This window comes from Rhodamnia argentea, chromosome 4 (genome assembly GCF_020921035.1).
Source record: "Rhodamnia argentea isolate NSW1041297 chromosome 4, ASM2092103v1, whole genome shotgun sequence".
In the NCBI taxonomy this organism is placed as follows: domain Eukaryota; kingdom Viridiplantae; phylum Streptophyta; class Magnoliopsida; order Myrtales; family Myrtaceae; genus Rhodamnia; species Rhodamnia argentea.
The window spans coordinates 10,106,359-10,119,979 of NC_063153.1; the positions used below are offsets into that span (position 1 = coordinate 10,106,359).

A 13,621-nucleotide genomic window follows, 5' to 3' on the forward strand; every position below is an offset into this window, starting at 1 on the left:
CTAAAATCTTATAAAAGTTCGAGAACAATACCGGATTACCTAACCCAAAGATGTCTGTCACATATCACAAGTGCACATACACACTGGTCTGTATAACTAGAAGTACATGTATCGCTTATATGAGCTAAGATGGCTCCATACATACTTAGGACATGGGCACCCTCCAACCATAGTACATATCAAGAGAGTGACCCCATGTTCTCCCTAACAGCGGGAGTCCCTAGTTGTGAAACCACACAATGTGGTCCTCAGGAAGGAAATGGCAAACGGGCACAGTCCCTGGCTTGACCTTGAGCACTTGGAAGGCCAAGTGTTTCGGGTTCCATGCCGACGTGTCGGTGTGGCAAGCGGCGATGGCCTTGGCCTCCGTCCCATCCGCGCCTTTCATGGGGACCATGTAGAGCCGGGTGGCTTGTGTCTTGTGGCAGTAGAAGACAGCATATGCATAGTTCTGCTTGTGGCACACCACTGCTTCATCTGCCGCAACTCTTCTCAATCCTGCTTTGATGGTGAATTTCTCCAACTGGGTCTCTTTGTTCACCTCTGTGGCGAGAGCCTTGACATTGTTTCCAAGCTCGGACTTGGTGTAATCAATCATGGACTCCAATGAGGTTGCACAGTATTTCTCCTCTCCCTTAATGCCTGCTTCTTCACACTCCTTGATAGTGTCTTTCATTATTTCGGCTTCTGCTGATCCGGGTTTCACCGAAAAGTGGTCCAGGATGTCGGGTAGCTTGTCGGATGAAAACGGCAGGGTTTTAGCTTCTTCGCGGGGCAAGAAAGCCACCGAGTTCGAAGTCTTGGTGAAGTGCAAAGTCATTGTTGTTCCGGGTTTTAGGTCTTTTTCCAGGAAGAAGAGGGCCACGTTCCGATCATCATGAAGTTGGGTCTCGGATGCGGCGTAGAGGTAGTCGAACGGGTTGGGTGCGGGCTTGACCCCGACATAAACGGGCTTGCCCTTGGGACCTGTGTGCACGGCGACTCCTCCTTTGCCAACTCCGACACTGGTCCCCTTCCCTGAGTCGACCCCGACTCCGCCCTTCCCGACACCAACTGTGGTTCCGCCAGGCTGTCCCTTGCCGGCATGAACGTTCACTCCACCTTTGCCTACGCCAACTGAGGTGCTCTTGTCTTCCATGAAGTCTGAAGAAATGGTAAGTCAGAAAATTCATGTAAACACAAAGGAGTATTCATTAGAGATGAAACTTCTGCTCTAGGCTAGCATGAAATGATGTCTTACATCCGTCAAACAAAAGCTTGGATCTTACCAGTTTCAGCTGTCATATTTTCTGGTAATCCACTGCAAATTAAAGGTACGTACATGTGACTTACAAGCTATTTTACTATAAAATGTGCCACGTTTCCAATTTCGATTTCCGTCGGCATCTCGGCGGATGAAAACTAGATGAAGTGCAAATTTTTTGCTCTCTTTTCTACTTGGTGGTGAAAGATATGGTTCTTTCTCCAGAGTCTGAGCACAAACCTGACTGTTGTTGTAACATGTCCTTGATGGATTTTGGCATTTGGGTGTTGGGTAACGCCGACTTCCAATACAGTTCTGGAGTTAGAGCTGCATGGGAAGTCACCAGAATCACCTGCACCAAAATTCCACACTCTCTTATAGCTTCTGAAAATGGAAAGATTACCAACATAATAGACTTGCAACTCAAGAATGTAAGAAAAGGTTTGAAGTTCAAAAGAAGTTACATACTGCGAGAGAAGCTAGGACATGCAGGAGTCTGAACTCCATTATCGAAGTAGGAAATCTTCAGGAGGAAGTGATCCAGACAGAGAGGAAGATTTACATGGAAATGAGAAAGAAATGAAGTTCCAAATTTATAAAGCAGATATAGAGAGAGAGAGAGAGAGAGAGGTGATGAATTCAAAGAAAAGCGTTCCACCACATAACCCACCAACACATCAGGCCACTGATGCAGGGCTTAATCACTTCAACTGCCCCTGGCTTTCGTGCAACCAATTCATTTACATCTTGTGGGACAGGTGGAGCATACCCATAGAGAGAGAGAGACTCCATTATTGTTCGGGGTTCACAGCTACTAGGGGTGTGCAACAGGACCGGGTTTATCCGGAACCCGGATCGGCCCACCCAAAAAACAGGATCAGGAATCGGTTCCTGCTCAAACCGGTCCAGGAATCGATTCCAATTTTTGGGAACCGGTTGAAACCGGTTCGGTTTTCTGTTCTAGGTGAAGACCCACTCGGACCGATTTTAGAACCAGTTTTTAGTTACTTTAAAAAGGAAAAAAAACCCTAGTGTTCAATCCAGCGTTGCTTGACCTTTGGTTGCCTCATGGCCCTCACCTCCTCTCAGTTCTCTGTTTCTTCTCATCTCGTCATATTATCTATTATATTTTGGACTGTTACTTTTGGTGGATTGTAATTTTTATTATTTATTTCATTGATACTCGTATTATTTTGATTAAAAAAAAAAGGAAAACAGGTTTTCGGATAGACTCTGGAACCGGATTGAAAAACAGGATCGGTTCCAAAATAGGTTTCAAGATAAACATGGTCGGTTCTCGGTTCTAAAAATTAAGAACCGGTTATAACATGGCCGGTTTCAAGGTCTAGGTCTGGACCCGGCTCATCCAGCCTATGCTCACCCCTCATAGCTAGTGCCGACAAGTGAAGAACATTAGACAGATTATATGCATATTCATACGAAACATGTTGTTTCCTTATCTCGTCCTTAACCTTTCTTACTTCACCCCTCTGTGCACGTAATGAAACAAAAGATATGCCGATCACTTGTGAAGATGGAGAAGTAAAGATGAACTCAAACCGCAGAGATCTTTTTTTTTCCCCCCTTCTTTTATCCATTTTCAGATTCATTATTTCGAAATAACTCAGTAAGATTTTCGGCATTCGTCCCACGAAATCATTGGCTTATCTTGTTGGTGAAATCTGGAAATTGGTCACGAGAAAATTCGTAATTTCTTGACAATCGGTACTCGTCTGAAACAGACGGATGGTTTTCTTGTGCATTTTCACCTCCTCTAAAGTATGTGATTTGAGACGGCATTGATTTGCCATATCAATCTTGATTTCATAGCATCAACCTAGTCGGAACGTGAGTGATCATCATTATGGAAGTGGGCAGTTGAGAGGTGGGTCTTTGCATGTGTCACTATTCCCTCCATGCGTGCGACGATGCCACATGCATAAATTGTTGGGAAAAATATCCGGAATGAGAGAGAATGGAACTAGACTTTTGGACATAATAACATTCTTTTTAAGGAATTATTTGCCCAACGGCGTTACTAATGATTACTAGCAAAAAAATCTTCAGGATACAACAAAATCTCATAATGAGAATGTCGGATAGCAATTTTGATATTTTTACAAGAACTCTCAAAAGGAAACAATTCGAAACAATGGCCGTGTATCTTTTAAAAGAAACGAAAATGAAAGTTGAAGTAAGTAAATATTGAGCATAATCGTTGGACATATAATAGCAAAAAAAATACAAATTTTTATGCTATTTTGAAAACAACACAACTTTTCATGTCTGAAAAGCATACAACTCTTTGTGTTTGAAAACTGTAAATTCGAATACAACTCTTCGTGTGTGAAAACAACTCTTCATGTCCGAAAAAAAATCTCTAACTTCAGACACAACTCTTCATGTCGAAGATTGCCGTATTTGAAAATTTGTAACCTTTTCAAAGGTTGTAAGAGCGCCTAATAACTCTTAGAAAAAATAAAAAATTCGACATTAATTAGTCAAACAAAATAACTACTTCAATAGGACACAACGGCTATTTATAATTATAAATTCAAATTTTGATAGAAAAAATATGTTAGTTGTTGATTAGTGCCAAATCGTGCAACAACATCCGGGGAGGGAAAATTACCAAAAAAATCCTAAACCTATTGCAATTAGGCCAATTCAGTCTCTAACTTTGTTGTTTTGCAAATTCATTACTAGACCTTTTGAATTTAAGTCAATTCAGTCCATCCGGTCAACTTTGGTCTGCCGGCACTAACGTGGCAATTCTTAATAATATCTTAATATTTTTCATTTGTTTTTTAGTTTTCATTTTTTTTCCTTTTTTTTCTGTTTTCTTCCTTCTCCTTCTTTAGTGATTGGCCAGAGGCGTGGGCCGGCGGGTCGACCTCATTGTCGTTGGGAGAAGCTCGGCCTCGCCTAGCTAGACGAAGAAGGGCAAGAACAAAAAAAAGAAAAAGAAAGGAAAAAAAGATATTTGAAAAATATTAAAATATTATTAAAAATTATCCTTAAGAGTCGGCAATGTCACTTCAACGTCTCGTGAGAACTGAATTAATACAAATACAAAATATTTAAGATTAAATTGGCAATAATTGGTTTAAGGCAATATTAAAATATTATTAAAAATTATCGTTAAGCACCGGCAACGCCACTTCAGCGTCCCGGGAGGACTGAATTGATACAAACGCAAAATATTTAAGATTAAATTGGCAACAATTGGTTTAAGGCTTTTTTTTTTGGTAATTTTCCCCGGATGCGAGTATTATAGGTCTAGCTCACTTAGGCCATTATCTTCATTTGTAAGATTAGAAGACTTGCACACTTAAAATTTAATCCACACGCTCCCATCTTTCCCATCTAGGACAAGGAATTGCCCTACTCTATACGTTCTCCAAACAAGCAATCTAACATGAATGATGGATGAGGGTTGAGTAGTAGGAGAAGCAATCAAAAGCATGCTTACTGTCAACCTCACAATCAAACCCTCCATCTCCATGTGCTGTGGTTTTATTATTGTGATGTGGAAACTGAGAGAGAGCAGGCAAATTGGGCACAGGAATTCTTATTATTGCATTGGACCTTTTGGATCGATCATCTCGAAACGAACAACCACCCTATTTATTGGGAATCTAGTTGTGGGTTGAGATGGGTTTGTCAAACATGACCAAAAGCTGAATTCATTTCTTGTTGAAACCTATGCATCATCTTCCCGTCGGAGAGTTTTTACTGATAACAGGTGTCCGAAATACTTATATATTTTAATTTATTCGGAATCGTTTGGTTCAAAGTACTGATTGTGCATATAATACGTTGACGTTTTCAACATCAGAAGCCGTTTAATTTTCTTAATTAGTTGCATAGGTACCCGTTAATAAAATCTTCTATATATCTCGTTGTTTGGCTTCCTACGACGAATGCTACACAACCAAGGGTTAATGTCGAGATGTGTTGCTTTGATCTCTCTCAATTAATCATCGTTGTCTGGAAAAAATGTATATTAATGATCCAGTTACGCACACATGTATGTACATTTACAAATGATATTTTATCTATTAGGGCCAAATGCAGACAAAAAAAAAAAAAAAAAAAAACAAGAACCTAAGAGTTAGGGGACAAAAATACCCTCACTCTTCAAACTGACAAATAAAATACGCAAATTATGTGTTAGAATCCATCCATTAGAATTTCGGTCAAGATTAGTTTCATGTGATAGCTGATATGGCAAACAACGTTGACGTATACAATGTAAGAGTTTTTTTTTATTTTTATGTGGGCTATATTAATTGAGATTATACTTTTTCGATATAAAGGTTGGACTAATCAGGTAAAATATAAAGGTTCTTAACCAGTGTAATATGAGCAAGACTTGTGTGGATCGAGTTGAGCCGAATCTGTGATGAGAGGAGCTTGGCTGAAAACTTTATAAATATCTTTTAAGTTTGTCTTCTAATTCTACGAACTTGTAAATAACCTCATATACGGATTCACGTCGTGAGGGGCCGTCTAATTGAGTCGGGGATACAGAGGGCGATAGCGAAGAGGCACTTGAGTTTTGAGCCGTCATTGTTCCTCATCAAGAACAATGAATTCCAAATTAGGTATACAAATCTCTTTAAACTATTATCGTATTACTAGATTTTAGTTATGGTGATCCTGGATCGCCGTTTTCGCGGCTTACGTACAAACGACACGTGTATGACCAAAATGAAGGGTTATGACATACCTATACACTGGGATGACGTGTCATTACATATGCCATCATCGATGGTGGTGTTGCATAACTTTTGTATGGATCCAAAAAGGCCGACCGGAGGGTATTTTTGTCCCAGTGGTTTTTTTTTTTTTTTGTGGGCGGATGAGTTCGATAAGCAAGGGTATTATTGTCTGCACGTCTTTGGTGGGGGCACATATTAGCTCGTGGGACCCACTTTTCTTTCCAATTTCATAATGTTTCCGGATATTTAGTTCCAAGAGAAATGAATGAACCACAAATACTCGCAAAAGCAGGTTACCATAATACAAGAGGCCGGTAAATGAAAGCTTTCAACATAATCTTTTTGTCAGTTGGTTTGCCGAAGTGGACAACAGACCGACCAACAATGAAATGACTCTCTCTCTCTCTCTTTTTTTTTTTTTGGTATCATAATATTTTGCCGATATGCGACAAATGACGTGACAGGTGACATAAACGCTACGTGAGAGATTTCCATGTCAACCCCATTTTTCTATATTGAATTGTTTCCCAAGCCAAGGCATTATATTGTACTTGTGCCTTTATTGTTTTTGGGATTTGGCCATTTTTCTGGTACAAGTTGATAGGCGGACTGATGGGTCCATAGATCTGTTAAAACGGGTCATAAATCTAATACTTAACTCATAAATAATGAACTGAGTTGTTGTATGAGTTAATTCTATATTTATCATGATTGCGTTCAACCATAATATGGGTTTTAAATGGATTGTAAATCATCTTAGACCAAATTCACTTCTATAACTTTTTCTTCATTTTTTCTTCACTTAGTTTGGATATGAGTTATCCTAGATTGAATTAAATATGGAAGTGTTTTAGAAATATGAGTAGGGTCAAATATATTTTGGGTATGGGTTGCGGTAAAAAATGTCATAAATGGGATAACGGATCTATTTGGGTCAAATCATATACGACCTAGCCCACCCGTTTGATGGGTCTAGGTCCAAGGCAGGCTTGCTCCCTTAGACTGGAGTCCAAGCTAATTCATGATAATTTCTATATGTCCTCCTTGCATATTTACTCTATACGGAAAAAAAATTTGAGAAGTATTCTTTACACTAATTATACTTACTAAAGCGCGTTAATAACACACAAAACAAAATAGTGATTCAAAATTATGAATTTATTTTAGCTCCACCGCCAGGCCATTTAGCAAGATTATGAGTTCATGTGAAGTAAACTAATTTTCTATTTTAACGGAAGATAAAGATGATATTTTTTTAACTTAAAAAAAGGCTGAAACAAATGGGCGTAAATGCAAATCTCTGTTGCACTTGGACTATAAGTAGTGGACTTGAATAGTGATGTTAGGCTGCTAGAGAAGCCCAACCGATCCGCTTAATTCAGCTTGATTAGCATAAGTGGCAAATCAAAATAGAAGGTTATAGGCTTCATTAACCCCTCGAAAAAAAATTTCTTTTTTTTTTCATAACCCCAAAGCAAATTCCAAAGATGGATTATTAACACTAGATTAAAAAAGCTTGATATGACACGACAACGTACTCGTTTACCTTGCACATATAAGCATTACTTAACAATATATGATAGCACGAACTTTTTAGCTTTGCTTTGATATTAATATCAGGAAATCAACATGGGGAGGCTCTAATGAACATGAGAATCCAAGATGCTTAAACAAATTCCGGCTGGCTATGGAAGGGGAAAATCTCTAAAATAGAGCTTTGTTCGCTTATATCAATTGAGATCTCAAGAAATTTTAGTTATTCAGCGTCGAGCACATCGCGTCTCGACGGCGAGTTGGTATCTCAACCGCTGCATCGCCCTGCGTGGTGCGTATTTTAAGTGATTGATATGATCACAAATGAAAAATGGGGTACCACCTCGAGCAAATCAACACAAATAAGGTCAATGACAATCAAGAATTCCAAGACTTGTCTCGCTAATCACAAGGCAAATGTAGGGCCTGCTCCAGAGGGTTGGAGGGCTCGGGTCAGCCCAATTTGAGGCCCATGTACAATTTGGAGCCCCAGTGACCCAGTCCATCCTATCACCCTAGTCACAGCAGATTTTGCATACCTCCCTTTCCTGGGGGGCACACATTATATCTCATGTTGTCCGTGCATCTTAGCCACAAATTACTTATCCAAACGATCTCATGCCTAGAGCAGCAGACAAACGGCCGTTCCTTATAGAAATGTAACGACCCAAACCCGAGAGTCGATATAAAGAATCCTAAAAAACCGGGTCAATGCCTTTCGACCACATTCCCGCAGAAGCGATCGTAAATGTTTGTGTAAACTTAACACCTGTTCCTCCGTATGCAACCTACATAATCTCGAAAGGGGCAAAACACATAGGCATATGAAGCAACTCATAGGCTCGTAAGTGTAAACCTCGAACAACATCATTCAACACGTGTTGGAGGGGCTAGCATAGGGAGATTTTCTAAGTAACATTCGGTCCATACAATAATTTCTGGTAGGAAAATCTCGTCTTTCCCACTAATAAGACTTTCTGTTCTTCTTTCAAATCTTTATTTGGACGGTGGCATGTGTTAGTAAGCTTTGGTGGGGGCATGGTGTTCGATCCACTCATTGAATGATTTTCCTTTTTGCCACTCAAGCCTTTATTGCTGGGAATTAGTGAAGGGATTAGACGTGATTAGGGATTATTTGGCATGGATCAATTGGATGGGCGGTTTTGCTTTACTTCCTTTCTGGGTTTCTTACTGGATTGCAACTCATTTTGTTGGGATGCTTGTGAAACAAAATGCAAGACAATGCAATTGGAACTTAACACATGGTAGGTCCAGTAATAATTTCCTCAATTTTTTTAAACTTTTCCTTTGATAATTGCTTTTTCATTAGTGACATTACAAAGTACAAAAGCAAAGGTCGTCCAAAACACAATTGCACCTCTCTCTTTTTTCCTTTTCTTTCTTATTTAAACTAAGTTTTAGCATGGTTTAGTGACGTCCACGCATTACCATTTTACCATATTTGGTGTTGCAAAAGCATGTCATTGCCTTGGCTGGAGTAGTACATTAGTTGAGCATCATAATATGAGAGCCTTCATTGCCTACTAATTAAACAATGAATCTATAGTTTTGGCACTAATCCATTGAGTCCACTAGGCATTGTCAATAAGTACCATGTGCTTCTCTTCATTAACAACTATATCCACACGACTAGCCATAGGAAAAAAAAAAAAAAAACTATGTGCTTCATTGAGTAGTTAGAAACTCCTTTGGTATTTCATCTTATGCGTGTCTATTCATGCACTTCATGTACGTCTTTTCACCTTTTATTAATCAAGGTTAGTTGCGAATAATCCAAAAGAAACAATCAACAACAAATTAACAAGCTTCAATTTCCTTGATTTTCATGGAGTTGTTGAGATGTTTTCAGACATATCCAAGTACCATATGTCATGTTGAAGTGTAAGGTTATGGTGACAAAGATCGCGACAGCGTAAAACTCGGTAAACATGATGACGAAGCCCGTTTATTTGGCAAACCTCGAGCTTTGTTTGAGCTCAATTGGTGTTTGTGGAAGATGAGGACCAGTCGGGACATAGGGAGAGCCGGCATGGATGACGAGCGCTATAGTTTGGTTGCAAACATTGAGCCAAGGTAGAGCATTATTGAGTGTTTGACGCTCAATTTCTTGTCGAAATCGCCCTTTTTTGAGTTTAAATGTCATGTAATATATGATAGTTCAGGTGTCCATTGCGTTGAGAACAAATGCCCTAAGATTGCCTTGGATCTAGGCGGGTCTGGCAACCTGCCAACAGTCCAAATGTTTTCTGGCGCAACCTTATACTCATCACACAGTAAAAAAGACGAGTAAATGGAGCTCTTTAACCGAAAGCAGGAACGGAATATCCAACCGGAAAAGCATCTAAAAAAAGAGAGAGCAGATCACCGGGTGAGCCAACAAGAATCACTCTTTCATATGATTAAGAAAAGACTTTGAATTGGATCTCTATTCTTGGGGAGAATCCGCTTATATTATAAATGGGCATGATTGTCTATCTTTTGATTTGATATAATACTAATCTATATAAGTCATTATAGTCGAGAACCACTAGTGCCTGAAAGACGGTCCTCTCTTTTGTTCAACCTTTCTCCTCTAGCACTGACATGGTCATAGAAGATTAAAAAGATCCGTTAAGGGCCTCATGACTATGTCATAATAGATTCGAAGAATTAACCCGGATAGGCTTTCTGGCCATTTTTTCTTGCATAATACCTCAACGTGACACGAGAGCGAAAGGCATTCAAAAATAATTTTTCTTTTCATAATGGCTAGAAGAAATTATTTTGGTTTTTTGATCCCGTCAGGGTGTGCTATGTCAAAAGCGAGAAAAACCCCATCCCTCTCTTTCCCTTTTCCGCTCCCATGTCGCCATGCGGGTGGGAAGCCAGCGAGATTATAATCCCATCCATGGATGTATTGAGCTCTCAGATAGCGCAAAAGAAAACTCTTCGGCGTTTGATTTTTTCGAGTGGTTGACAACTTGTGGCGGAGTACTATACTATGGATTCGCTTTGTTATTGCCTCCAATTTTTGAGGGAGTGATCATATAAAAAGCTCCGAGGTGATACTCGCAAAAAATGAAAGCGCTTGGATAACATCTTTTTCCAATCGGGAATGGCTTCCACTATTCCTCAAGGAAGTTTACTCGACTCGTTCCCCAGTCTCTTGCACTGCTCAAGCAAGCGTGCGAGTGGCTTCGTAAGAGGATCTCCTTTCCTTCCGCCAGGCTCATTGCCTCCTGAGTGAGGAAGAGAAGGGCTTTGTGTAAAAAGTCTCGAGCCAGGTTCGTCACCCTAGGCTCACCCATTATTCATTTTCTCGTACATGTAGCTATGTTGACTCATGTACGTCTCATTGACGCGATTTTCCATTTTTAAATACAAGCTGCTCAGGGAGTCTTTTAGGGATTTGTAGCAAAACTTGATGAGAGAAACATGGGTTTGTGACCATTTGTGTCTTAAGTGTTTGGAAACGCATCGGTGATTGATTGTAAATTCGAGCTCTCCCATTCGTGATAGACTTTTTGTGGCTAGTTCTCCCTATAAGGTAGGTATCGACTCTTAAATCGAAAACTTCTTATTCTCATATTAACTTTAATTGTAAGATTTGTGAACTACCGTATTATTTCCCGTGATAGTTCCTATTACAATTAGGAATGTGCAACCCCAAAAATTTAGATATAATTAACGCAAAATAAGTAATTACCCACATACTCGACTTATATTTTAAATGACTCGAAGGAATAGAAAAGAGACTCACACGGACTAGATGCTTAGTAAAGAGGCTTGATTTGTAGATAAATAGAAGCAACTCATATGATTCACGAGAACTAGAAAGACGAAGAATAACTAAATTATATTATTGACAAATATCTCTTTACTTATAAAAAATTGCTTGTTAAATAATCTGTGATTAGACGTATATATACCTTTCCACACCCGCCTTGCACTTGCTTTTCCGTTTCCATTTATAAATCTCGCATTCACATCTCCTTTTTTACGTGGGATCAACAGATATTCGGCCCCAAAAACAAAATAATTGCACCATCTTAAGGGACACAAAATAAAAATAAACTTAAGAAAAAAATCCCCATCTAATAATTCTTTTGTAAATCGGACATATAAACAATAAAAATAGAGTTGATGATCAAGCTCTAGGAGTTGGCCCAAGAGATAATGGGTACATCTTCAGCTAATCAAAAGATGGCCATACATATCTCGCTAGATAGCAATATGTCATCATCATAACATGCCGTAGGACTGCAATTTGATTATTGCCGACAACAAAGATACAATTAAAGCTCCGTTTGTTTCGCTACGAATGAACGATCTGTAAGATATTTTCCTAAAAACGAACGTTAGTATCGCTTGCGGGAATGAATGAGCATAAGATAATTTCATCGTCCATAATGATGAAAATATTTTCAGTTGACTGATTATTTCAAATTATGTAAGTAATTATTCTTTTAAAAAATAATTTTTAAATTATTTATTTTTCGCGATGGAACGATTTCAATCCTTATATTCTCTTTCGGATCTGCAAAAGGGGTTGTGGACAAATGCGCTTTAAATCATGGGAAAGTGAAGTAACCCACGACTGTCTAATCAAGCTTTGAACTCGGTCTGATCATGCCAATCATAGAACTGTATTAAGCTCCTGAAAGTTTAATTAAACCAAGAGAAAAGAGAGAGAAATCGAAGAGTGGGAAGGAGCTGACGACCCCACATCTGATTCTGTGTCTAGAATATTTGCTTCGTGGAGGGAGCGGAGGGAATGATATTAAGCCCGATACTTTTCACTAAATTAAATTAAGGAATATGTTCACTAAAAATATTAAAATTTATCATCAAAGTGTAATTAAGTCTTAAAATTTTTATAGAATGCAATCAAATCCTAAAATTTATTAAATTGACGCAATCGAGTGTTTCTGTTAATTTCGTCTAATTTGACAATTCAACAATGTGGATTTCTTAAATATTTCCTCTCTCCAACTTTTAGTGAACATATCCCTTAAATTAACATGGACTTGTGGAATTCTGGCCCAAGCTTTTCAAGACTTGAAGCTTTAATTTATCTTTCACTTTGTAATTAATTATCGTGAATTCTTTTTTGCCTTCACGTATCTGCACGTCGTTATCAGCTAGATCCATCCTACTTGGGCACAATGATGCTTGATGGAACGTGACTGTTTTGGTTTTGTTTTTCTTAATTTTTTTTGTATTGATTTTCAAAAGGAGGTTTCTATTAAAAAGCTCTTGTTTGAACTTATTTAGAAAAAAAAAGGTTATTTAATAAGTAGTTTTCGATCATGTTGGTGCGAGCGAGTGAGCAGCCATCAGCTTCTCGCATATGGACAAAGGCCCTCGTGGACAAAACCCGTGATCTCAACACAACCTCTCTTAGATTCTTTTATGTGTGAGTTTCCATTGGGGGAAATAAAGGAAGAAGAAGAAGAAGAAGAAGAAGAAGAAGGAAGAGGCAGAACATGCATCACGACAAATTAAATTAACCACTTTTTATAATAATAGAAAAATTATTGCTTAGATATGCGTGATTTCTATTTCCACTATCATCACTTCCGTTCTCTGAAAAAAACACCCAAACAAAAAATGAAAGAGTTTGGAGTGCTACGAGAACGTAGGAAGTTAATGAGAAAAAGTTCCTAGCTTTCGGAAAATATTCCTGGACATATGCAGAAACCCTAGCGGTACATGAGAACAAACTCTGCAAGAGGGTATGAGAACAAACCCTGCAAGAGGGTTTGAAGATTTGCAAATATGGTTATTGTGATGTCGATCATGAACAGCATTTCTGTGGAAGATGGTTTTGGTTCCGAGATAGATTTTGAGCAGGTGGTTGGTAAATTCAAATTTGCATGGTAATTAAGGACAACTTAACTCTTGGTTAATTGAGCTAGGCGATCACCTTTTTCTAGACTCTTATTTCATACGCCGGTGGCGAAAAACATATAATGTGCACCACAAAGAGGATTTGAATTGTGATTATACACATATTTTTTCGATAACCATATTTATTCTCTACGACAGGTCGAATTCTCCTTTTCAACACTTGAAGGCAAGAACAATGATATGAAAAAAGGATTTTTTTTTTCTTTTGTGT

General features: G+C 38.7%; 1 protein-coding gene across 1 annotated transcript; it reads right to left on the bottom strand.

The window, feature by feature from the left end:
* Nucleotides 1–20: 20 nt before the first annotated feature.
* LOC115750050 (BURP domain protein RD22) lies at nt 21–1,869 on the bottom strand. Its single transcript, XM_030687197.2, has 3 exons — nt 1,712–1,869; nt 1,484–1,595; nt 21–1,143 (listed from the first exon to the last, which is right to left on the bottom strand). The coding sequence occupies exons 1-3, from the start codon at nt 1,748–1,750 to the stop codon at nt 221–223; spliced, it is 1,074 nt and encodes a 357-aa protein (XP_030543057.1). The 5' UTR covers nt 1,751–1,869; the 3' UTR covers nt 21–220.
* Between the last annotated feature and the right edge of the window lie 11,752 nt (nt 1,870–13,621).